The sequence below is a fragment of the Siniperca chuatsi genome, linkage group LG16 (assembly GCF_020085105.1).
Source record: "Siniperca chuatsi isolate FFG_IHB_CAS linkage group LG16, ASM2008510v1, whole genome shotgun sequence".
NCBI lineage: Eukaryota > Metazoa > Chordata > Actinopteri > Centrarchiformes > Sinipercidae > Siniperca > Siniperca chuatsi.
The window spans coordinates 16,732,689-16,758,682 of record NC_058057.1 but is presented as its reverse complement, the minus strand read 5'-3'; the positions used below and the strand labels follow the sequence as shown (position 1 = coordinate 16,758,682).

The following is a 25,994-nucleotide window of genomic DNA, read 5'->3' as shown; positions in this document are numbered from 1 at the left end:
TGCCATTTAGTATGCAATTATTCTGTGTAATGAGAATTCTTTCAATTATTACTGCATTCACAAGACATATCAAATGTGCTGGAATATTTTAAGCACATGTGATAAGTTTTGAAATTCTAAAAAGTTCATTGAATTTGAAAGTTGTTTTTGCCCAACCTTGGAAAGATAAAAAAATGGCATTACAAGGTTGTTTCTTTGAAAGATTCAAACCCAAATAAAACATTTCCTCATTATGCTGTGTAAGTGATTACAGTATCTGGGCAAAGAAATAAACTTCAATCAACAAATCAACAACAAAACATGGACATGCAAATCATCTTTTCAGTAAAATATATTTACCATTTGAACTTGTAATTGTGTACTGCAGCAAGTCATGTAAATGTTATGGAAAGCTCAGAAAATCATTAAATTGTCTTGTTTTAGATGAAGTAGAAAATGGGGAAAACACAGGAGGACCTTTAACAGTAATTAATGTTTGTATTCCTAATGGAAACACTGAGCCTTTGTTTTTTCGTTGTATGTCTGCAGAGTCACCAGAATGAAGTGGAAATTTTTGATGAGAACTTGGCTCACATCAGCACCTGGCTCTACCAGACCCAGATCCACCTGGATGAGGCTGAGCGGCTCACCCCGACAGAGAGGGAAAAGGTGGTAAAGGTAAGGCAGAGGGAGTCATTACATTGTGAGAGAAAACGTTAGTATGAATAAAGGTGGATACAGTACACCTGGTACATAAAGGATAGTTAAAACTTGTGAGGTTACCAGTCTGTCTTTTTCCATATTATCAGTACAAAGTTATTAGTTTATACTATTCTTCATTGACTGTAAAGTCTGAAAATATGTAAGAATTGGCAAAGCTGATACCATAACAAGCTTTGTAGTATGTAATAGTTTAGAATTGCTTTATGGAAATAGGAAAGAGGAGAAGCTGAGTCTTTTATGGTAGTGTCAAATAATTTATCTTGCAGTTATATTAAATTCTTAACCCTTCCCTTCCTCTCGCCATGACAACTGAAGGTCTCCACTAAATATCAGCTGGCGGTTGGGCCTGCTAACCTTGATCAGTACATGCTGTGATAAGCTCTTTGGTCTGAACCAAGGCTACAGTGTTATCCAGTCTGAGAGAAAATGACTGATAGCACAAACTAATAGATAAATAGATGACCAGCTACTCTGTGGTCTGTCCTCAGCGCATGCTAGAGGAGCTGGAGGACATCAGTCTGCGTGTGGACAATGTGAAGGACCAGGCCATCATCCTGATGACCAGCAGGGGGCCCGCCTGCCGAGATGTGGTGGAGCCCAAACTGTCTGAGCTCAACTGCAACTTCGACAAAGTCTCCCAACACATCAAAACTGCCAAGGTACAAAAGCACAAACTGTATGTAAACCTAAAATCGCTGCATCAAACAAGCCAACATCCATTATCACCTGGATTCAGTGTGGAATTTAATCCTGCTGTACGCACAAAAAGGTTAAACTCTCACATACAAAGCATGTGGTATAGTCTGTACAGTCACTCTGTCTGTTCCTTGTCTTTTGGCATTCAGATGATGACCAGTCTGGAGTCAGGTGGTGTGGAGTTGGACCAGCAGGTATCTCAGCAGGTATAAGAAACAGTAGTACAAACTGTGAGGACACCGGTGACAAAGGGGACATAATTAATTTAATCCAAACTACATTTACATAGACTTTTTAGAGAAAATACTCCAAGGTTTTATTTGGAGTCAGTGTATTATCACAAATTCTACTACAGCTGAGCACTCTCTTTGAGCGTGCAGTCAGATAATTGCATTTATTTTACCTGTTTTGACCTGAGGTGTGTTTTTGCTCTGTCTCATCAGTTCATTCACAGCCAGGAGATCCGAGCAGAGAGTAAGAGTCGCCCTGCTGATAATCTGGACATCAGTGAGGTGAAGGAGCTTCAGGCAGAGCTCCAGGACACACTCAAGGCTCTGCAGCAGCAGCAGGACCAAACAAACGTTCTGGATGATGACATGGTATACAATTTCATCCTTTTTGTAGCATTTTATTTTTATTTTTTTACTTTCAAAGAAACAGTACTCACAATGATGATGATTGATACTTATGGTAATATTATGAGATGTGTACACATAGACAAGGCATGAGCAGCAAAGTAGTAATTGCTTCATTAAATTAGAACCCCAAATGTTGTAGTATTGCAGAAATAAGCGCCCTGTCCATTGTTTGGTTTCCATTAAGGTTAGCCATCTAGCAATTTCCCAGAAATATTTGAAAACACACACACAAAATTGCCGCAGGCTCCTCATTCTCTTTCTGAGAATGAGAACTGAGAATGAGTTTTTCTATGAAGAATATGCTGGGCTACAGGCTATATAAAGCTGCCACCTGATAAGACAAGCTTTGATTGGGCATTTCAAGGCCTAACAAGTCTGGAATTCAAGCTGCGTTATCAAGGTGTATGACGTTAAACAAACCTGACCAGTCCAAAGCAAGGTCAGTGTGCCAGTCAGGAAGCTCCTATTGTGTTTTAAACAGTATTTTCCTGAGAAGTGTCTACAGCGTCTGAACAGCTTTTTGCTGGTTTAGCAAAGGAGCAACTTACAGCTAATGTCAGTTTCTGGTGTGTAGGTTGTTATTTTCTCTGCTAACTGAATTGATAGATAGATAGATTTAAGATGTGTTGAAGACTGCTGTAGTTTAAAAAAACAATCTCCAAATAAGTTGGATCTGATTTGCAGCCTCTTGAACTCACTCATTTGTCTCTCTGCACCAGATGGATGAGGAGAAAGCCAGCGTGGAAGGCTTGCTGAGAAGAGGAGAAGAACTGCTGCAACAAACTTCAGACGAGGGCCAGAGGGAGGAGCTGAGACTTCTGCTTCTCCGGCTGCAGAGCCAATATTCTGCTCACAGGGTGAGATGCATCAAAACATATGTTTCTTCCTTAAGCAGGGCTTATTCGGGAATGTTTCTTTAATCTAAGAAAACATAGCTAGTGCATAGCTAGTTGTGCACTGTTGCAGCTTGGTCAATGTGTGTGTGTTTGCCTACTTTAGGAGTTGAGGGCGCTACGAATCAGGCAGGTGGAAGTCTCTGTGGAGTCGTCGTCTACTCACACTTTCACAGAGCAGATAAGAGAGTTTTCAGTCGAGGTGAGGGATTCACATATGCATTTCACTGAAAGTGCGTGATTGGACTGACTGTAGTGTTAGTTTAGCATAGTGTGGCATGCTGTATTATCATGTGGCACAATTGGTTCCCCTCTTTCACTAATCTGACTTCCCTCTGCCCTGTGTTTTTCTCCTGCTCCTGTGTGGTGTAGGAGATGTCTTCAGTGGAGCGTAGCAGCGCTCCTTCACTGAGTCCGTCCGACTACCTTTTGGACATCAACAAAGTGCTCCTCGCCATGGCCGACAACGAGTTGCTCCTGAACTCCTCTGAGCTCAGTGGCGGGCTCTATGAAGACTTTTCTAGCCAGGAGGACACACTGAGGGTGGGTCGTCACTCATATATATACCCAACCTGCTAAGTCACAAATTGGCATTGTAAACATGTCACAAAAATGATCTGTGATATTGCACTGCTTTTGGTTCAGTATAGCAGTTTTCACTAAGTTAAACAAGAAAAACGCATGAACATTTGTTTGTAGTAGAAATAGAATGAATAACTTAATAGAAAACACTAGTTCTGCACCTTGTAGAGGGCATTCCTAAGCAAAGTGTTCAGACATCCTAGACCTTAAATCTGGAGTTAAAATTGACTAGAAGGTTTTTTTTCTTTTTAGGAATTTAAGGCTTTACTCAGCGCCATAAAGGATTAAGCTCCGGAATAAGACGAGGGGGCCAAATCTGTCCCTTCTTTAGAAGTGATCAGTAAAATATTGAAGTTAGTCTGTCTCAGATAATCAGCTGCCACAAGTGATTTTCTTATGTTAGCTCCACTTAACATCCTTCTTAATGTGTGAACTTTCTAGCCACTGCTTTAATTCATAGTCCCAACCCTACCTCTCCCACCTTGCTGTCCCCTTTCCTTCATCTTGTATTTGTCTTTTTATAGAATATCAAAGAGAATCTAGAGTGTATTGGTGAGCAGGTGACAGGGATCCATGAGCGCCAGCCTGATACCATTAGGGATGCTTCGACTGCTGAGGTTGCCCAAATCGGAGATGCCCTCACACAGCTCAATGCCGAGTGGGACCGCCTCAACCGCATGTACAACCACCGCAAGGGGTGCGTGCACCAACTTCACACACATCCAGCACAACAGATCACATTGTATATAAACTCATCGACTAGTAATAAGGTTGTTGACACAGGAGAGAAGCGAACAAACTGCTATTTTCAGATGTGAATGTGTGTGTCAGGATATGTGGTTGAAGCTGCAGGAACATTAAATGCCAGCTGTCTGCAAGTCAGGAGACAGCAGGAACAGATAAAGATATAGACCAGGGCACATAATCAAGCACCCTACACACACACACACACACACACACACACACACACGCAATGACCTTGATTACTATCAAAACAATTCCTTGGGCATAAACAATCTCATGCCTATTCACATATTCACTCACTCATTCACACATGCACACACACAGTGGGTGACCTTGACTACAATCAACACAATTCCTTGGGCATAAACAGTCTACATTTGCTGAGCACAGTGTGTGCACATGCTAGAATGAACTAGTAAGCTAATTTTGAAGATTGCACACAAATGCTGAAGCACTGTCTGTAATCACAATAACCTCTGGGCATCATTAAAAATCAAAAGAGTGGAGTATATTTTGTGAAATTGCCCATCCAAAACTAATTTCCTCACCTTGTCTCTCTGATCAGATTTGTTGTGCTCCAAGCGTTGCTGTAAGAGGAAATAGCCCTCATGCAGACCATCAATGCGATCAAGATCTGTTTTTTGTATCAGCTTCTCGTTCTATGCTGATTTATTTACGGGTTCCTGATTGTTATGACATTTTCTGGTGTTTAATAGAAGTGTGCCATTTTTCCTTATCACAAACTGTGGAATTTCCCAGTGGGTGTTTTTGGCATTAGTATCTGGTTCCTTTTATTAGGTGTGTTTGATATTTAGTTGAATGAAGGAAATAGTGTCCAATGCACAATAGATAAATAATAACAAAGAAAATGTACATTTAAGAAAAGCGTATCCACACAAACATCAGAATCATTTATCATAGGTACTGTGACACACACGCGCGCACACACACACACACACACACGCACGCATACGTACACACCAGCACAACACACTTCTTGCTGAAAGTAGGGAATGACATCTACTCAGTGGTGTAAAATAACTAAGTACAAATAATAAGTACATTTTTGAGGTATTTGTACTTAAAGGATAGGTTTGCAGTTTTTCAAGTCTGTCTTAAAATAATAGTCAGGTGTCCATATGAACATTGAAACTCTTTTTGCTTGCTGTAATCATTCCTCCTGATCCCTTCCTGATGTGCTTTCAAAGTAAGTGAGGGGACAAAATCCACAGGAAATCCAAAGGTTTTTCTGATGCTAAAATGAGGCTTCAGCTTTCTGAGTTCAGCCCTGTGGAGTTTTCTTATAAACAAACAAAAGTTATGTTTACATTCAGTGCATTGCTGCATATCTTGGCGTGTTGCTTCTACCTGTAGATCATGGCAATAGTGTGATGTGTGTGTGTGTTTCTTTCTTCCGCTGCAGGAGTTTTGACCGTGCCATAGAGGAGTGGAGGCAGTTCCACTGTGACACAAATGACCTGAGCCAGTGGCTGACTGATACAGAGACACTGCTGTCCAAGAGTGTTGGCCCTGATGGACAGCTGGACCTGGACTCTGCACGACAACACCAAGAGGTCAGTGGAGGCGGAAGGAGAGCGTCGAGGTCTGAATATGTGTTTCATGCAAGTGTGTGTGACTGCCTGAATTTAAATGTATACTGCTGTATTTTGTGTGATTTTTACATGTGCATTTGGTCACACCACCCTGGAGACATCTGTAAGTCTCACTAAGTGCAGAATATATTGATTTGTATTTTTACACATTTTTACAACATTATAGAAAACTTTCATGGTATTCCAACGCTAATTATTCAAATATAGACCCACAATTTCCCATATGTTTACAAGCTCAAAGCAAGATTATTACCTTCCCAAGATGCAGTAGTAATATGTTTGAAATATAAGGAGTGAGATGATTGGAAATGTTAGATAGGAAATAATTGCATTTTGTTCCCCAAGGGAAAACAAAATTGGTGCTATACTGTACTGAATAAACAGACACACTGCATATCTAACTATTCATTATGTTGAGCAAGAAATGGAGAGAAGTGAACTGAAGAGTAAGATGAGAAGGAGCCTCTGATTTTGTTCTGTTTGATTACTAAAGTAGCGAGTTCATTTCCAAGGGGAATTAAATTCTCTGAAGCCACTGCATTATCGCTGACAGCACCACTACCATTAACACCTTTTATCAGTGTGATTTGCAAAGCTTGAGCTACACTACATCTGTCTAGCTCTTTTACATGTTTTCACAGTTGCTGAGATTGAGATGAGGGATCAAGTGGATGAGAATTGAATGATCAATTAGCTGATTCACACTTTAGCGGACTTAACAATCACTCACCCTACTCTACGGGTCTGTCTTGGCAAGTTAAATCGCTCTTAGTGGAAGTAGAGATGTGGCAGCTTAAATCTTGATGTGCCACAAATCATGCCAATGTGTCAATCAGAGATTTGCTTGAAGAGATGGACTTGAGCAGGGGATTTGGCCCTGAGTGAATCGGCTTATGCTGTTTGATTGAACCCCCATTCCACCTTTTGGAGTTTTTTCTCCTTCTCTGTCCCTCATGCTCTCTTTCATTCCTTTATACATATTTTAGGAGCTGGAGGAAGGTCTTTCCAGCCACCAGCCCGTCCTGGCCGTACTGACCCGCACTGGGGAGCAGATAATTGGACAGCTGTCATCCCTTGATGGATCCCTGCTTGAAGAGAAGCTAGACACCCTCGGTCAGCGTTGGAGAGCTGTCAACTGTCAGGTCCTCGAGAGACAGCGCAGGTAATGTATCCTTGGAAACACACAGGATGTTACGTCACATATGGATTGAAAAGATTAAGGGAATGTGGTCAGATGTGGATTTTGACTTAATATGATACATATCATTGCTGTGTCTTGACTATATAACATTTTGTTTTTTTGGTAGGCTAACATTATCAGTCAGTCTATAACAGTAATTTAAATGTAAATTTTAGGATTAGGCCTGCAACCTGCGGGAAATGGAGATCCTAATCTGAGTACGTGTGTGTGTTTGTGTGTGTGCAGGCTGGCTGGAGGGGACCCGGCCCTGTCAGACCTGGTGAGAAGACGCGAGGAGCTGGCTTTATGGCTGGAGCAGGCAGAAAACGCTGTCAGCTTCTTACCCGTCACTGCCACTGACAAAAACCTCAGAGAACTCAAGGTACGGCAAGGCCCAAAACATGCTCAAGTTAGCGTGATTCATGGGAGTGCAGAGATTTCTATTTCTGCTCCAGAACTTGGTAGATTCTGCTATTTTTATGGTCAGCGCTGACTGTGTTTTTGTATTTTCATTTGTTCCTTTTCTGTGTTTGCTTCACTGTACCCACAAGTTGCTATCTGTGTCTCAATCACAAGCAAAACTTATAAAATCTAGCAAACATTCACAGAAGGAACCTAACTCACATCTCTTGTTTTGAACAATGCAATTTTGTGAAGGAAATACAAAAACTCAATGTTTTCTGTCTTCATTCCTTCCTGACAACAACCTCAGACAGACTTTTCCTCTGTGGAGACATATTGCGAAAAATACAATGAATGACGTTATGTGGCTATATGGAACAACTCTATGTTCTGCTGCTGACCTTCACAGTATTACATCTTGATTTCCCTTTACTCATTTTACTCTCATTTGTTAGTACATCACCAAATCAGTTCATCTTTGTGGAAGTAAAGATCAGTGCTTTTTTCCTTGCAGGCTCTTGCCGAGGAAATGGATGCTCAGAATGAACGTCTCGGATGGCTTAACAAGCACGCCCCTCAGTTGCTGGCCAGTCCGAGTGTGAGCATTCAGAGCAGAGACCAGCATGTTGGCAAACTGAGAGCCATCAACCTCAACTGGAGCAAGGTGAGAGTTGTATCAACGCTACATCCAAGCTCATATTTACCATGTTTTACAACATCGTGACAGCCACAACATCTTCTGTTTTCTTCATTTGCTCTTTGACTCCTTCTCTGCTGTCTCTTCTCCCTCCTTCGTCGATCATTCTTTACTCCCCCTTTCCTCTGCAGGTGACCCATGACTTGTTGGACAAAGTGGGGGAGGTGGAGGCCAACCTGCAAAGTCATGCCCAGTTCCAGGACAGGATGAACAGACTCACTGACTGGGTCGTCGTCACACACCAGACAATCATTACCAGAGGCCTGAGCCATAGCCAAGCACAGGTAGATCGTTTGAATACATCACAAGAACCAACACACCTAACCTCGCTGAAAATCCATTTATCATAGACCCAAATGTTGTACCTCAGTCAATCAGTTCTTACCTGTTGCAGGCTCTGGAGGCCTCCATGAAGGACAGGAAGAAGGACCTGGAGGACCTGTTGGCTCATTCTATAGAGCTACAGAGACGACAGCAGCTGTTGCCTCAGGAAAAGGTCCCAGTTTCCATAGTAAAATGATTGAATAAAGAAATACTGCTAATTGTAGCATATAATTATACCATAATACACTGTTAAAGTGCCTCTACCCCACCTTAGGTAAATTTATTTCCCAGAATTTATTCAAGTTAGTTGGCTGTTTTATGTAAAGCTGGATACACTCTGTTTCCTGTTGCTAATATTTTTAATGTATGTTCCATGTGTTTAGAGTAAGGTAGAGGAGCTGGCAGCTGATTGGAAAGCTTTGGATGGTCGACTGAGGGAATCTCTCCAGTCACCTGTCTCTCCATGGACACAGCACCAACATGCCGTCCAGCACCAGCAGCTTGGTAAAGATAACTAGCACTTAATGATGTAGGAATGGAAAGGCTCAACACGGTCCCAATGAAGTATTAAGCTTTTAATGAGACAGAGAAAATTTGATATTTGATCATTAACAAGAAACGACAAACATATAAATATGTACTCATATTAGAGGTAATAAGTACTCAGGTGGCAGATTTGAAATTCCTTATTGGCTTGGCTTAATCTGGAGCATGAAAATGCATGATGAAATAACAAATAAGAGGTGAGCAACAAAGTCCTGGTTGTGTAACACTAAAACAAGCCCCGGTGCCTCATTCATCATGATTTAGTGTGATGCCACTATCCTCTGAGAGCTATTTGACAGCACCTCCTCTCTCACTTTAACATCTTAAATGTTCATTGCATCATTTCCTTTTAAAAAAGCTCTATATGTCAACATTACTTGCCTTTAGTTCCCTGCCTTTTTCGCCTCTGCTCCAGTGTCTGCGGTCCCCTCAGCCGTGCAGATGGCCAGCCTGGTAAGCGAGGACCCCCACCACCAAACCCCGCACACACCAGATACCGTGGCGCCCACCGACCTCAACGAGACAGCCACCGAACTGGCAGACTGGCTTCTCCTCATCACACAGATGCTAAAGTCAAATATTGTCACTGTGGGGGACACGGAGGAGATCCGGACCACTATGGGACGTCTTCAGGTGAGAAATGGGGAGCAGAGAGGACAGACAGAGAGAAGTTGTGGATATGTTTGTGTGATGAACATTTTTTAATGGAGTAGTACATGTTTTTTGTAAAATTTAACTGCCAAATACAATCCCATGAGCTATATACTTCACCTCACTGTGTCTGTGTGTATTTGTGCCTTATCTTGGCAGGTGACGAAGAGTGACCTGGAACAGCGTCACCCCCAGCTAGAGGACATTTTCACCCTGGCACAGAACATCAAAAACAAGACCTCTAATCTGGATGTTCGCACATCCATTACTGAAAAACGTGTGTACAAGGCAGGATGATGACACTAAAAAGCCACTGAATAGTTTAAAAAAGACACCAGATAAAAAAAAACATATTAGCTGCGCCAAAGACAACAGAATTTTCTTTTTTTTGTACATTTATTTTCAGGATTTTTGAAAATATGCAGCTTGTTTTTATTTCTAATTGGTTTGGTTTCAAACGGCATTTGTATTTATGCTCATCACTTAACAATGTCTTGTATTAAAGTCACCATCATTACCTTCTGTGTGTCTCTTCCTGTTGAATATGTATCTGTCTCTAGTGGAGAGGGTACGCAGTCAGTGGGACAGCACTCAGTATGGTGTTGAAGCACGGCTCCAGCAGCTGGACAACATGATTTGCCACAGCAATCAGTGGGAGGAGCAGAGGAAGGAGGTGAAAGCTCTTATTGGGCACAACGAAGGACGTTTCCACAACCTTCTTCAGCAGTCCAGAGATCCCCTGACAAAACAGCTTGCTGACAACAAGGTTAGGGAAAAGTTTCACTGATAAACTTTCTCTCCATGTTCATTGGGTGTCTAATGCCTGTCCTTTCTGAGGTCATTTACTGTGATTCTGTATCCCTGTCAGTACGGTAGACTAGAAATGTACTCAAGGGAATTTGTCTGCTCACTTTACTAATAGAGAGAAAAATCTTAGACCAAACCAAACTTTACTTCATAAAGTATTAGAAGTCTGTACAAGGTGGGAATGAATAAATCACCTCTCTGCAGTATCACTTTGAACCTTAATAACTTTCGTACACCCACATCATCCATCATTTTAATTTGAGATGATGAGTTGGCCGAGAGTTTCAGGAAACAAATTCTGAGTGTGTCTGATGCATTACAGGTACCAAACACTAGAGGGCAACTGAGTTTAACAGAATCCAGCATGTTAGATGCACAGCTATCTGCTCCTGGTTTGTGTGGTCTTGTAATGATGAGTAATTGTCCATTTAAAATAGTGAAGTGTACCTTTTTGTTAAAATAACAGGAGCCCCGGGGTCATATATGTATGACTTGTTTGCTAATGCTAAATTTAAAGTAATAATCTGACCTCATGAATAACAGTTGGGTCTTATGTAACCTGCTTGATTAAGTAGAGGTTAAAATAACATTGTCAGATGGCTGAGCCGTAGAATAACAAATTTCTTTGTGTTTTTAGTGCCTGAATTTTAATTAAAGTTTTATTACGTTTAGATAGTAGGTCATTAATATTTTTGCATAGCAATTTGTATAACTAAATATACTACAATATATAGAAAACAGTGAATGCAAATAAATGTTATAAAAAAGAGTTGTGGCAACTGGGGCCTTCACAGTGACACTTAATGGTTGAGTCACATCTGTCACATTTTCAGTGTCATGATGATCCTAATGCCTCCGTGTTGATTGTTTTACAGGCATTCCTCCAAGACCTGGGCCGAGGCCAATCTACAGTTGCGGCCTTCAACGAGCTGTCCAATCATCTTTTGCAGGAATACTCTACTGACGACACCAGGAGGATCAAAGAGGTCACAGATAAACACAATGCTGCCTGGAACAGCATCAGCAATAGGTGCACACAAATTCACCTGTTTACCTGCACATACAGTTTGATTGTGTCACATGATGGGCTGATATTGCTGCCAGTATTATGTGCTAACTGCTACAGTAGTTAAACTCATAAATCATGTGTTCATGTATAGTCACGTATTTGACTCATCGTTATTGATTGGCAGAGCGAGTGACCGTCACGCCCAGCTGGACAGTGAACTGAAGGGCCTGCAGATGTCTCTCAGGGAGCTGGAGTCCTTCCTCAAATGGCTCCAGGAGGCAGAGACTACAGTCAACGTTCTGGCCGACGCCTCCCAGAGGGAAGACCTGTCGCAGGACTCCGCCCATGTGAAGGAGCTGAGGCGACAACTGGAGGTAGGGCTGTAGAGATACTGTGTGTGTGTGGAATCTATGCACAGGTGTTAGCCTATTATCTCAGTGTCATCCTTCATTAACGCATCCTTCACCAATAGAACTGACACAGGGGTGTGTGGGTGCATCCACGTGTAAGCTGCTGGTTTAAGGTGTGTGAATGAGAGGGCATGCAGAGGGCGTGTGAGTGCTTATATGCATTGAGTGCGGCTCATTGATCCTCTTGATCTATGCTGCTTAGGAATTCTGTGTGTGTGTGTGCATTTGTGTGTGTTTGTGCTTCCTCTCACTAGCTTGTCATTTACCCAGACCTTCCCTCAGGGATCTCTTGACACACGTCATCTTATGCTTTATGTAACGTTTTAATCCCAAAATCACTTCACCTCACCCTTTCAACAGATAAAATAGGCACTAATCTTTTTTTTTTTTTTTTTTTTTTTTTTACATCCTAGTAAAGTTGAAAGGTCTTCTTCAAAAATGCTGACCCTGCCAGTCTTGTTCTCATCTCTTTCTGATTGTACACTGAAGGGCTTTTATTTGCACAACCTTTTTTTTCAGAAATGGTCAATGGTCAAGCTTCAGAACTCCTTGTTCCTGAGAAAATGCTGCAATGTCGTACATCTTTCAGAACCAAATGTTTAAGTCCAATATTAACAATCTTGTCTTCACTGTCATGAATGCCACAGTGCAATCACTCCCATTTCCAGTGTCCAATTATTTAAAAACAGGCCAAGGTTATAGAGCAAAATGAATGAATGAATGACTGAATGAATGGCTACAAAGATGTCTGAGGATTCATTTACAGCTCATTGTTGAGGCCTGGCTGGATTTGGTCTTGCCCTAATACAATTCAGATCGTTGGGGAGATCACGTTTATCTGCCCGTTACAGTGATCTATATTTGTTGTATCGAACATAATCCATCATTATAATCCCTTTCAAAATTTCAAGGGACACGTACTGTATACTATTGGATTTTATTCCTAAAAAGTCTGTCAAAGTCATCTCAAAGGTCAAGTGTGTGGTAAATGTGGTAAAAAAATAATTGAGTTGAAATTTAATTTAAGTATCACTCAAAAGCTAATATCTCACACCAACATATCGATTGATCTTTCTGAATTGGTCATCACCCTCTGTGTTTATTTATATCCCCTTTTTTCTCTCATTTCTATCTCTCTGTCTCAGTTGGAGTCTAGATTGATGGATGGCACTCATGTCTAGAAAGTGGGATAATGAAACAGAGACAGACTTTGAGCCCTAGAGGACATGCGTTGACATAAAGAGCTGTCTCCCCAACTCTTATTAACTCACAATGACTGTTCTGCCGCTGTTGAGTGTCGAGTTACTTTAATAACAATTGTTGGCCACAGGCCATTGTCATTCTTACTGCTGTTTTCATACTAAGCCCCCAGTTGGTGAGTTTTTGGGAGCGGTGGCAAATACAAATGTGGCACATTAACTGAAATTTACGGAAAATGTAGAGGCTGAATGAATTAAGGACAAAACTCAACTGAGGCTCTGACACGTGATGCACTAATGATAGACTGGACCATAGGAATCACCATTCTTTTTGAAAAATAAAACCACTGCGGTGTGTCAAATGAATAGTTCGACATTTTGGGAAATACAATTATTTGCTTTCTTGCTGAGAGTGAGATGAGAATATTGATACCACTTTCATGTCTGTCCATAAAGTATGGAAGCTAGAGCCAGGAGGTGATAAGCTTAGCATAGCGTAAAGAAAAGCGGTTAGAAGCAGTAAACAGAAACAGTTTCACCACCGATCTCCCTGTAAATCCAAAAATTGTTATTTTTACATTTTAGTTTGTGTATGGATGAAACAAACAAGATACAACGTGTTAACTAGGGAGCTTTAGAGTTGTTGGCAGGTTTATTTCTGAACTTTGGAGAGAGCCAAGCTAGCTAGCTTGCCCCCTGCTATCCACTCTTTATGCTAAGCTAAGCTAATGGAATTTCCAGCTCTAGCTAAATACTTAATGTACAGACATGAGAGTGGATGATTATACTAATCATAGTATAATCATACCAATCATAATAATCATATTTCCCAAAATGTTTATCGATTCTATTAATGTGTTTGCTTATAGACTGTGGTAGATTGAACATAGTCTTTTTAAAATGGTTTAATGTAATATTGTTTCATGATCTTGGCATTGGAGTTACAGGTGGGCGATGTAGATAAAATCTTGTTATAGATCTTATTCTTATTACAGTATATGTCATTTTATATTGCATTATGAATATTCGGTATATTGTGGTATAGTTTATTTTCTGGAAACATGATTGAGAAAATCCTGTGTAAATCCAAACTTGTCATAAAGCAGTCCTGCTCATTTATTTGCATCATTGTCTGCAATAGTCCAATAAAACCAGAGACATTAAAGGGATAAATACCTTGGTGAGAATGGTATCGCAAACTAATTTTCTATCATCTCACACATGTTGAAAGGTATATCAATAATGGCATCAAGCTGAAAACACAGCTGGAGGAGCAGCTTTTATCAAGCTCAACTTGTTAGGCTGTCAGCATTAGATTTGCCTAAGTGTGTGTGTGGTTTTTTTTTTGTTTGTTTTTTTTTTGAGCAAAGCAATGTGAGCAGCAGAGACATACATGCCTCCTACAACCTCTTAGTTGAGACCCGGTACTGTCAATGCCATTAAAACTGAGCCAACAAAATACTCCCTTGTAATTCCCTATGAAGAGTCGATACTCTGTGGAATGACTGAAATGGGTGCTGTAGCCAGTTAAACCTTGTCTAAACAGAGCTCTTCAGTAAGCGTGACTATGTGCACGAGCCTGTCGGTAAATGATGATTACTCTAACTGGCTGTGTAGGTAAGCTGCATGTTGGTTTAAAGGAATTTGTGTTCATTTCTTCTCTCTGCCTTGGAGTCTCCCTTTATCTGTATAAAGGGACGAGGCAAGCAGGGACCAAATGCTGTAGTGTACACTGAATACACCATTTGTGTATGTGTGTCAGTTTGTGCTCATTTCAAATGCAAGAGTCATAGTTACGGGGGAACTGCTGGTGTGAAGCGTGCTGCTCTTGGGCGATACAGAGGTTTTCATCCTCACTTCAAATAAATGCCTCTTGTATTGAGGTCGGGAGAAAGAGAGTGTTTTTCAGCAGCACTTCAAATAAAAGTCAACAGAAAGAGTCATAGACAACATGGATTGGTTTAAAATACTCACCTGTGTGTAATACTGTGTGGTCAGTAGCTCTGCAGAAGCTCAGCAGCTGCTTTATGATAATCTCTGCTAATTGTGCACGTATCTCTGCTTTTACGTGATTCTCTTTTTCTTCTCCTGCCTGTTTGTCTCTTAATGTCATCTCTCCAATACTTATGTGCTTCCAACAGATTTATTCTGTAAAGATTTAGCCGTTTTCTGCATTGATAAAAGATGCTTAAAAGCCTTTTATCTTCTCTTGACCTTGCCCTCCTACCTTCTCTCCTCCTGCTCTGCTTTCCTCCCACTTTTCCTTTTCGGCGTCTTTTATCTGCGGTTTTTACAGTAAGGCCTCCCTCTTTTCTTCTCAGTTAATTGTTTGAAAGCTGCATTTGTGCCACACAAGCACAACACATAACAAACACACGTGCTCAGGTGTCTGAGACTAAGACAACAACCATGGCAAACTCCATTTACTGAGGAAGACAGTGAGATGCAAATGAAAGCTCCAGAAAAAGCTAGTAAGTACTTGATTTGTTTTTTTAACCACTGTTGCTAAGGTCAACTATCTCAACTTTGTGAGAAATCATGTTTTTTTTCCTCACGTTTCATGTTTTTGTCAGTTTGGTAAGGCGAATGACTTTAAATACTACAATACCCATGTGCCTCAGCTGCAACTGCAACTCTATGGTTTTAGTTCGGCATTAGTGGCACACACATTAGAAGTAATTTAAGTTATATGATTGGATGTTTCTTAACGTAATGCTCCTCGTTAACGTGTCAACGGAAGTACACAGTCACTTTTGTCAAACAGATATTTGCTAATACAGTTATTCAGCCTTTGTATTCATGATTCAAGTCCATCCCGAAATAACTCCTCCCTCTTTGTAACTCTATTGTGTGTGTGCATCTCATTTGTGCAGTTCTCGTTCCATCTGCCCCCCCGCTCTCTCGCTCGCTCTCTCTCTCTCTCTCTCTCTCTCTCTGTCTCTCTCGCTCATTGATCTGTTGGTTGCCTTGCGTAATGTCATTCTCCCTTCATGGCAGAGGCAGTGTTTGTCGTCCCTTACACTGCTGCTTTTGATCCGTCTCTCTCTCATCTTTTCTTTCTCTCTCTCTCTCTCTCTCTCTCTCTCTCTCTCTCTCTCTCTCTCTCTCTCTCTCTCTCTCTCTCTCTCTCTCTGTCTGTCTCTGTGGTCCAAAAGGAGTACCATCTACTCTCTCCCTCTCTTTCTCTCTCCGGATCAGTAGTAGGCATTAAAAAGTGAACCGCGTAATGACCAGCTTTTCTTCTTGTCCAGTGCAACTCGTGCCTTCCTCTCTCCTTTCCTCCCTGCTTGCCGGCACTTTCCACTCTTCCTCTCTACTCTCCTTGTTGATTTTTTTTAATTCTCCTTCTTCTTCTTAATTTCCTTTTTCTTCGTCACCCTCCTCTGACTCTGCAGGGTGCCGTCACAAGTGATTTGTTTGATTCTCTTCTGGCTCTGCAGTCGGAGCGCGCGTGTGAATGTCCGCGTGGAGGAGAAAGTGAGTGTCTCGTCTTGTCCTGCTCGCCTGCATCATCGTGTGTGTGTGACAGAGTGTGTGTGTGTGTGTGTGTGTGTGTGTGTGTGTGTGTGTGTGTGTGTGTATGCATGCTGAGAGCTGTGTGAGAGTGACTGTTTATAAAGAGAGAAAGAGAGCTAACTGAGGCTGCACTCACTGTGTGTAGGGTGTGTGTACATGTGACGAAACGTGGGGGCATGCTGAGCTGAGTACGCTTGTGAGTGTGTGTGTATTTTCCTATCTCTGTGTGTGCATGTGTGTGTGTGCGCATCACGTCAGCTTGGCTGGGGTCTGGTCGGCTGGCTAGGGAGAGGGAGTGGGAGAGGGAGAACAATATGAGCGGGGTAGGGCAGTGCTAGCATGCGGACCAGGAGCAGGCTGCTACAGACTTGTAGCAGTCTTAAGATGATGGCCATGGTCCGGACCTCCCTCCAGAAAGTGGTGGTCTTCCTACACAGGCTCCAGAGGATGGCCATCTCCTCGCCACGCTACCAGAAACTCTGCAAGGTATGTGGACTCCATGAGAGTGGGGGCTGGAGGACAGAGAGTTTCTGTTTTTGTTTTTTCTTCTTTTTGTTTTAGTAAATTGGATGGAAATTTGTTTTAAACTTGTGATGTGTGCAGTTTATTTTTTTTAATTTTTTTTTTATTGATTTCACTTCGCTCTCAAAACTTTCATTGTCTTGCATGTTTTGGAGTCTGTTTCAGGCTTTTGGATTTGTTTTTGTCTCTATTTTTACTGACGTAAAGGCTGTTTGTGTTTTGTATGCCTATCAGCAGATTGCCACAAAGTTTTCGCTTTGTATGTGTATTTTTTTCAATATAAATGACCTTTCTTTTCAAAAATAAGAAGTGGCTCACCAAGTAGTCTATCTTTGCCTCATCCATTGTTTCTCTTCTATTTTTAGTCTTTTTATTCATGAGTCATTTGGTTGTCAAGACTTTCTGTTCCAGCCGATGTTGTTTTGGGAACTCTGTCACCTCCACAGTTTGTCGTTTAAATATATATATATATATATATATATATATATATATATATATATATATATATATATATATATATATATATATATATAATTCACTGACTTTAGGACTTTTGGCACTTTTTCTGCATAACAAATAATGATTCCAACTGTGCATCCCTGTTGTGGTGTGTGTGTGTGTGTACGTTTTATATTTTTGTCTGTATACACTCTGTTTTGAAGTGAGTTTTGACTTTATAGTGGTGCAGGCATAAACAAACTAACAAGGCAGAGAAGAATATGTGTTGTGTTGTTTTTGAGTGAGTTAGTATACTGTATTTTTGCAGTTTATGTTTGTGAGAAGCATCCAGACAGGATACTGTATATTACGTTAGTGATAGTAGACTTGAGTTCCTCTGTGGTGAAAGGATTGATGAGAGAGTTTGCTCTATAATGGCCGTAATGAACATTTAAGTCTCTTAATTAAAGTTGTTAACTGAGTTTGTAACGGTGAAGTCATTTAGATGCTGAAATCACACAGCGCTGAACATGTTGCGGCCACACAAATTCATTTGAAAACTGTTGAACAAACTGTTCTTGATGTTTAATGAAAAAGTCAGTTGTATCACTCTGTAACCTGTTACAGCCTTTTGTCAGCTCTATCGATTTCACCTTAGGAAACGACTACTGGTGTTTGGTGAACTTGGTGTCATTTTGTACCACTGTTACTCATTATTGATTGCTGGACTTCATTGCTGTCTCTCTTGCATTGCACAACATTGACCCGCTCTCAGAGGGCAGGGGGGGATCAGCTGTTGAGATTTGACAGTGTGAGAGACTAATGCATTTCTGATTGCTTGCCTGCTTCAATCATGCCTCAAAAAAACATGTGGTGGTTCGACTTAATCCATCCTTAATCCATAAATCCATTGCTCTTTAGTGCTCCGCCCTTTTTTCTACTGCCTGTGTTTGTCTTTCTTTGTATTTTTGCCGAAGTGTGATCACGGGTAAAGTCTGTTTACTGTATTTTACAGGTTTTGCTTACCTCTCTAGTCTCTTAAGAAAAGAGAAACGTAGAAAGGAATAGAGAGATGGCACAAGGACGATACTTAATGAAAAATGCGAGTGCAAGAGAGAGCAATAAACAGAGCATTAGGCATTTATAATTTTCCTGGCCTTTCTCAGTTATTTATCTTGTGAATGCTGTGCGTGCTTCTGCTTGTTTAACCAATTCTGGGCAAAATAGTGCAATCAGATCCTTGCTGCAGCCCTGCATGTATACAGTATCTGCAAAATCAACACTTGCTCTTTCTTTCATTGTGAACTTACTCAACTCTGGAGTTGAATCGCTGATTTGGTTCCATTCAACATCCTTAGAGGCCAGACCTTCCTGGACTGCGTCCCTACCGGTGGGAGGCATCAGTCATTCCATACTCGATTAACCTCCCCTGGGTTGCATCAGTCATTCCAGCTTCGTTTGGCCTTCCCTTGAGGGAATCAGTGATGCCGGGCTTGTCCTGCCTCCCTGGGGTGCGCTCACTGGCTGCCAGACTGGAACAGTGACTTCTTGATGATGGATTTGCTCGGGCTCACCCTCTGGGGTCCGGCCATTCTTTCAGCTTCAGGACAGTGCTGGTCCTAAAAGCCCACATGGCTCTATTGTCTGATTCAGGATAATAAGTACTTCAATAAACTAATGGCCCTTCTTTAAGCAGATTTATATTGATTCATACTAAATTTAACCACTGTAATTAGTAGAAGTTTGGGAAATAATTTGCTTTTTATGAAAAGCATTAAATTTAATATATTTTCCTGGGGAGCATACTGTATTCATACTATCCTGTAGCTGAAAAAAAATCTACATAAAATAATGTTCAGCTGATCTGACTGACCAAGTCAACATTCTTCTTGTCATCAGGCTCAGGCTCACATGAAGGCTGTATATTACATGCAGGCTGTATTTTACTTTTGGCAGTCCAATTAAGCTGCAAAGCCCAGCCTATCTTCTAAAACATATTGACCTCCATCATATTGGTCCTCGCTATGTCTCAACAGTGGCAGGATAGAGCAGGGTGACCGCCGTGCCTGCTCACTAAGCTATGAATTATGGGAAGTTAATAAAATCTACTGAGTCTCATAACCTTCTAGTCGTCTTTTTCTGTTAATCGTGCATTGCTGGTAGCTTTTGAGTGTATTTCTGTATGTGTGCCCCTTTAATGGCACTCATTATGTTGATGTATAATACTGAGCTTTGCAGTCTTTGCAAGCAGAAGCCATTTAACTCTAACAGTTTTTAGAATTGCATCTATTATTTGGTGTTTAAATTGTTTTCTTCTCCCACTTTCCCAATTCAAAGCAATAATGTTTAATGAGGTTGTAGGCTATTAGAGAAATTTTACATCTATACAGTGTTCCCTAAAGCTTTGTTTATGTGTACGGTCCTACAGTATATTTATCCCACACACAGAATCGCACTCACTCCCATTAAAGATGTCAGCCAAATGCCTTTAATGTAAATGTGAGGTTCCCTGAATCCTTGTAATGTCCTTATTCTTTTCACCTTCCTCTAGCCTTGCATCCTTGCTCTCTGGTGTTCTCACTTCTTTGCTTGCATGCTTGTGACATGAGTAGTTTAATGGTAAAGAGTGCTTCTGAGTAGCATGCCTGGTTAGTTTGTACTGAGGCATACAGTGGGCCCCAGCAGCTCATTTCATCTCCTCACTTTTGCTCTGCTCTGTCTCTCTGTGTGTAATCACTAGCTGAGAATTGGCTGAAGGGCCCACCTCTCTCCTGAGGAGTGTCCTCCTACTCTCATTACTGTGGCACTGGCTCCTACTGTGTGTGTGTGTGTGTGTGTGTGTGTGTGTGTGTGTCCAGCCAAAACCCATTTTAGAAACAGGCCTAAAGCATTCACAATATGGAGTCATGCCTTGTCTTTCCTATTGTTTGTCTGGTAAATAATCTCCACACGCCATCTACCTTTGCTTGCGGCTCTTTGCTACCCCAGGAAAGTGGACTCAGGCATGGGCATGGAGCCCAGCTGTCTGACCTCCCCGTCCTTGCACTCCACTGAGGTCCTCTTGGTTATTAGCAAGTGTTAACATTAGCAGTTAGAGCCTCAGGTGCTAGGTAGATAACCTCCCACTTCCCCCCTCTGTGACCTGGCTCACACTCAAATCAAAGACATTTTCTTTCACGCATGCTTAGACCCATTTAGTTTTCCGGACATACATGCCCACAATGCATTCTGTTCTCTCTCGCACTTAAACACACATGCATGCACGCATTTACTCACTCAAGCACAAGTATACACACACATTCACTTACTCTGCAGCTAGCATGAGTGATGAGTCATAGGCGGGAGAATTATGTGGAAACAGTTTCATAAATGCAGATCATTTAAATTCATCAAGACGGTATTGGGAGAGAGAAGGGACAATAATAGAAAATGAAGACGGGATTCTGCTCTCACTCAACATTACATGTAAATCACCGCAGATGGACTTCCTATTGGCAGTAGTGGTGATTTGAAATAGCACTTAAATCACTGATACATCCCAGAGTTAAGCTGCTCTCCTGTTCTCAATTGCCGTTACTGCAGCAAGTGACCGTTCGATAAGTGAGAAACTCACCATGTGATTGGCAAATGCCATCCTGGATTAGATTAAATTTGTAATAAACTTATATCTTCTATTATTAGATGCAAATATAAATGGAGAGAAAGTCCTTCAACCTCCCTGCCTCTCTCCTCTCTCTCTCTCCACCTTGTCTCTCCCACATCCACATCCAGTAAACCCATTTATTGAGCCAGTAATGCATGTGTGTGTTGGGTTTCGTTTTTGTGCACTATATCGATGGATTTTGTGCACATACTTCCATTAGTGGCTTTCAGGCAGGTCCCAGCAGCAAGCTAAACCTGCTAATGGTGGTTTATCATCAGATAGACTTTATGGTGCTGTAAAGCTCTGTAACCACCCAGCCCCTCAACATGTGATGGTCAGGGTAAACAACAGTTTGTAGCCAGGAAGGAAGAGAGAAAAGGAGGGGGAGACAGACGCTTTCCATGGAGAATTACATGTGTATTTATATTATGGTTGCATTAATATGTCTTAAATGACAATCACAGTTCTCTGAATCGGTAAATATCATGATTGAAGTGCCTAGTTTTCAAAGCAGAATATGAATATGTAAACAAGACGAGACAAAGCTATTAATGCTAACTTTCAGTACAGTACTTGATTTTATACTTGATACTACAGACACATTTCAGGTGGTCCTCAAAAGGAGCTTGAATATCCAGCTGTACTGGGAGGCTTGTTTGTTTTCAGTCAGCAGACTCGGCCAGAACTCTCTGACTCACCTGACATCATCATCTGTGGCCGGTCCAGACTTCCCGCACCGGTTCACACCAAGTTGAGACAGAATAGCGATGACGAGGTCCTGCAGGCTCAGTGGACACATACCACATAGTTATGCATTCAACTCCGTCCCAAGATTTTTGCCCTCCTTTCTTTTCTTTTCGTAATAGCATGATCATCTCTTCCTCTAGAGCAGAGTGACTGTAAAAATAAATGTTAAAAGTACTGAGAGATTTCTAGAGACTAACATAGAAAGAGAGAGGAAAGTGGGCACATTGAACTGGAGGCAGGAGGCAGTGATTTTTGTTGCCAGCTTGAAGTCTTTCTGATCTTCCAGCTCCCTCTCACCCTCCCTTCACTGTTTGCCACACTGAGTCAGGGTGCGATCCAGGGGGCGATGTAAGTGGGGGAAAGAAAATGAGGGGTGCAATCATTTTTCCTTTTCTGCTCCTTCTATTCTTAGCCTGACAATCCATCTATGGGGGCACAGGGCCTGAGCTCTGCACCCCGCCAGTGTCCCACCCTGCCAATATCTATGGTAAGCACACAAACACAGTGCTGACTCACAGTCCATTTTGTGTTTTCTCTGTGTGTGTATATGAGCGTCTGTACCTCTGTAGTGCTGACAAATATCACAGTTTCTGATTGTAGGAGAGATTACGCTGTGTAATCCTCGCTCAGACACATAGTGGCCCTCACTCAGTCAGCCTTACACACACAATCAATAGCATTAGGCCAGAAAAATGATCAGAAGAGGATTGACCCAATTATTATTATGCAGATTTGACCTAGAAATTATATTGGTTTTTCCTCTTCTCACCATTACTTCCTGTCACTTCTCTCCTCTTGTCTCCTTCATTCGTCTTGTCCCCCTGTGTACTCACCTTGACTTTAACAGTCATTCTTTCTTCTTCTACCTTTTGGCCATATTTCCTCTCTTGTCAAGGGTAATTAATTCTTTAAAAAGAAGTGGCACATTTGCTGGAAGATAACGTCTGCTCCTGCTGCGTCTCAGTGGTTTGGTGTTTTAATTTCTGTGGTGTACTGAGCCCAAATTATTTTGTATTTCTTATGTTTTGTGGAAGACACAGCGCACATTTTCAGTAATTTATCACTCCTCAGATCTCTTATTCACATCTGAGCGAATGTCTTCATTTTGCTGTCATTCTGTTTCTGAATGTTGCCCTTTCTGTAGAGAAAAACATTTCTTTGATCAGTTAACCAACCTCATAGGCGCTTTGTACAATCATACGCAACATTTTTTTGATTGAACTAAGCAAGCTTTTTTTTTTTATCTGAGAAGTATGTAGCCACACTCTCCTCTCTTTCTGTACCTATCTTCTTCCTCTTCTGTTATCACTCTTCTTAGTACCAATTTCCCTAATACCACCCCTCAGTAAGTTAGCATATGCTCTGGCTCATATCCTCCTCTTTCTATTTATGCCGTCATCTGCTCTTTGCATGCCACTCTTAAATCATTCATGCTCTCCCTCTTTTCCTCCCATCCTCCTAAAACCTTCTGCCCAGCTTTTCCTCAAGTCTTAGACAGATGGCTTACATGCTACTTGAGCCCGCCTTGATGCCATGCTTATGAAGCAGATCATTACGTGCTGCTAAAACATTGATCAAATGCTTTCTCTGACACTGCAACATCTAATTATGCAGGGTCCAATCCTTGGAGGGCCAGTTTCCATCAAAACTATGCCCCACTTGCACATCATATGTAATTTGCCTTAACAGCTCATGTGTGTTTAATTCTATAGAGCTTTTTTATGAGTCTGCATCTTTTACAGCAACTACAATGTGCATGTTGCCATAAAGAGCCTATGATGAAATTAAGGAATATGTCAAACAAGACCTTAATTAGCAAATCATCTGAATACCTTGTTGATCAAAACATTGAAAATTCAGTTATACTTCCAGTTTACATGACTTCTGTGATGGGCAAACCCCTGACTTACGGCTGTCAGTTGGCTGACTGAAGTGGAAAGGAGTGGAAAGAAAAGCAGCACCTAAAGGTAGCAACAAAGAAGGAGAAGTACAACAGAAGAAATTATATCAAGGAGAAGGTACAGGGATGACGGAAATAGCAGTGTGCATTGGTTAAAGGATGAGGATAGTGTGCTGAGCATACCTTTAGAGGTAAATATTGTGGTGCGGCAAAAACAAAGATCAGTTGAAAGTCTTTTCTGCTGTTATATCACAGGGAGATTAAAGATAAATCGCACTATATATAGTCTGTAATCTGCAGGAAGGTACAGCCAGCCAAAGCCAAATGCCACAGTAGAAATACAACTCAGTAAAACGGTGTGGAAAAATAGTTTGATCGGTATGATGGGTAGTCAGACTCACTTCACAGAAATATTGAGCAAAGTTTGTTTAAAATCCTAACTTTACCCAAAGGAGCTCTTGCTGTTGACATGTAGTTTATGCACTGAGCAGCTTTTGGTAAAACTAAAAAGACACTTCAAATCAGAAATGTTCTTTTCACACAATGTGGTTAAAAGATTAGCCATGAGACAGCTCCATCAAATGTGTGATATTCAAGAAAGTTGAGAGAGGGATCAGAGATGACAGGGGAGGATCAGTGTGAGCAATGAAAGTGTTTGTGAAAGACAGTCTAACACAAGCTTTAACTCCACTTGAGTGGTACCATCACACATTGGACCAAAGACATCAAAGGAAATTCAGAGCTGTTAGACATGAAGAGGAAGAGGAATCAAATTAGATTTACTACAGTGCTGCAAGTGCAGGTGTTCATTGGTTCAGCATATTTCATAGTTATCACCCAAATGTCTGAAAAGAGGGACATTTTCACTGATCACATAGGAGGAGATGAGTCTGGCTTTCCTCGAAAAGGAAGCAAGGAGGGTGACTCAAAAGGCAGAAGAGGTGTGTGTCATGACATGAAAGGAAAATGGCTGCCAGGTGTGTGTTTTTTTATTAAAGAAAAACATGACATTGTGGAAGGATAGAAAATGAAAAAAGAGGGATATTGTGATAAAAATAAGTGGGACATGGAGAAGAGGCAGAAAAGATTGAAAGAAAGAGAATGAAGCGTTGGAGAGACGAGAGCCGACAGATTAAGAAAAGACATGAAAAGGGTGAGGAAGAAATGCCAGATCGAAGTGTATGAATGCTTTTTCCATCTTTGAGGTCACAAGGCTTATTTGAGGGTCACTGGAGAGACAATCGCACACACACACACACACACACACACACACACACACACACACACACACACACACACACACACACACACACACAGAGTCCAGAATTGATCCAAGTGTGCTCATTTTCAGCCTAAAGGATATTCTCATATTGGGCATGGGGTGAAAATTCATTTATTGCTTCAGTACATGAACGACTTCATTTTCACCGCCTGCCTTGCTTCCCACCATGGACAAAAGAGAAATACTAACAAAGCCTATTACACATTTGTCCAGTTTACAGTTGGGTAGGTCTTGTTGAGTGTCTCCCTTTTTTAGTCTCTGTCCCCTCTTCAGTGTCTGTGTATGTCAATGTGTGTATATGTGCCAATTCGTGCCTGCTAAATATCATTGGGATTAGCACCGGGGGCTTAATTAAAAAGCAATTACCTTTGGTCGCTGTGGGCGATGCTTGGCGGAGAGTAGCTCGACTAATCTGGTGAATGGTGTGAGGGACCCTCAGCGTGCAACACACACACACACACACACACACACACACACACACACACACACACACACACACACACAAACATGCGCACAAATTGTGCAATTGTCTGCAGAATTAAAGGAGGATTAAAACAATTGTTAATTAGTGAAGAGGGGTGGAGGCTGAAAGGGTAGAGAAGGGGCTGTAGGGCCAGACACACTGCATTCCCCTCTGCCTCTCATAGCCACTGTGTGTTTATTTATGAGGTTAAAAGGGCAAATGATATACCCAGAATCAAATTCATTTTCTGTGATGGGCTAGTAAGCTTTCTCTCTTTCTCTCTGTCTGTCTCACTCTGTTGCTCTTCCATTTTTGCTTTTTTTTTTCTCTCTTGCTCTCTGAAACCCTAAAATAGGTTAGCACAGTTAGCGCTAGAGCTAATCTTTTAAT

General features: G+C 41.4%; 1 protein-coding gene across 10 annotated transcripts in view; it reads left to right on the top strand.

Moving 5' to 3' along the window:
* utrn (utrophin) overlaps positions 1–25,994 on the top strand; it is a 184,936-nt gene that overhangs the window by 50,945 nt on the left and 107,997 nt on the right. For 8 of the 10 annotated variants that reach the window (XM_044169396.1, XM_044169405.1, XM_044169399.1 and 5 more), the window contains 20 exons: positions 529–657; positions 1,191–1,361; positions 1,548–1,604; positions 1,842–1,997; positions 2,756–2,893; positions 3,036–3,131; positions 3,302–3,472; positions 4,036–4,208; positions 5,679–5,829; positions 6,855–7,030; positions 7,295–7,430; positions 7,965–8,114; positions 8,279–8,431; positions 8,542–8,643; positions 8,855–8,975; positions 9,433–9,650; positions 9,828–9,945; positions 10,229–10,434; positions 11,351–11,505; positions 11,669–11,858. In XM_044169396.1, the coding sequence (XP_044025331.1) occupies positions 529–657; positions 1,191–1,361; positions 1,548–1,604; positions 1,842–1,997; positions 2,756–2,893; positions 3,036–3,131; positions 3,302–3,472; positions 4,036–4,208; positions 5,679–5,829; positions 6,855–7,030; positions 7,295–7,430; positions 7,965–8,114; positions 8,279–8,431; positions 8,542–8,643; positions 8,855–8,975; positions 9,433–9,650; positions 9,828–9,945; positions 10,229–10,434; positions 11,351–11,505; positions 11,669–11,858 (2,967 nt within the window). Of the gene's footprint in view, positions 1–528; positions 658–1,190; positions 1,362–1,547; positions 1,605–1,841; positions 1,998–2,755; positions 2,894–3,035; positions 3,132–3,301; positions 3,473–4,035; positions 4,209–5,678; positions 5,830–6,854; positions 7,031–7,294; positions 7,431–7,964; positions 8,115–8,278; positions 8,432–8,541; positions 8,644–8,854; positions 8,976–9,432; positions 9,651–9,827; positions 9,946–10,228; positions 10,435–11,350; positions 11,506–11,668; positions 11,859–16,208; positions 17,096–25,994 lie in introns of those variants that run through there. The other 2 variants (XM_044169400.1, XM_044169403.1) reach the window with 2 other exon arrangements.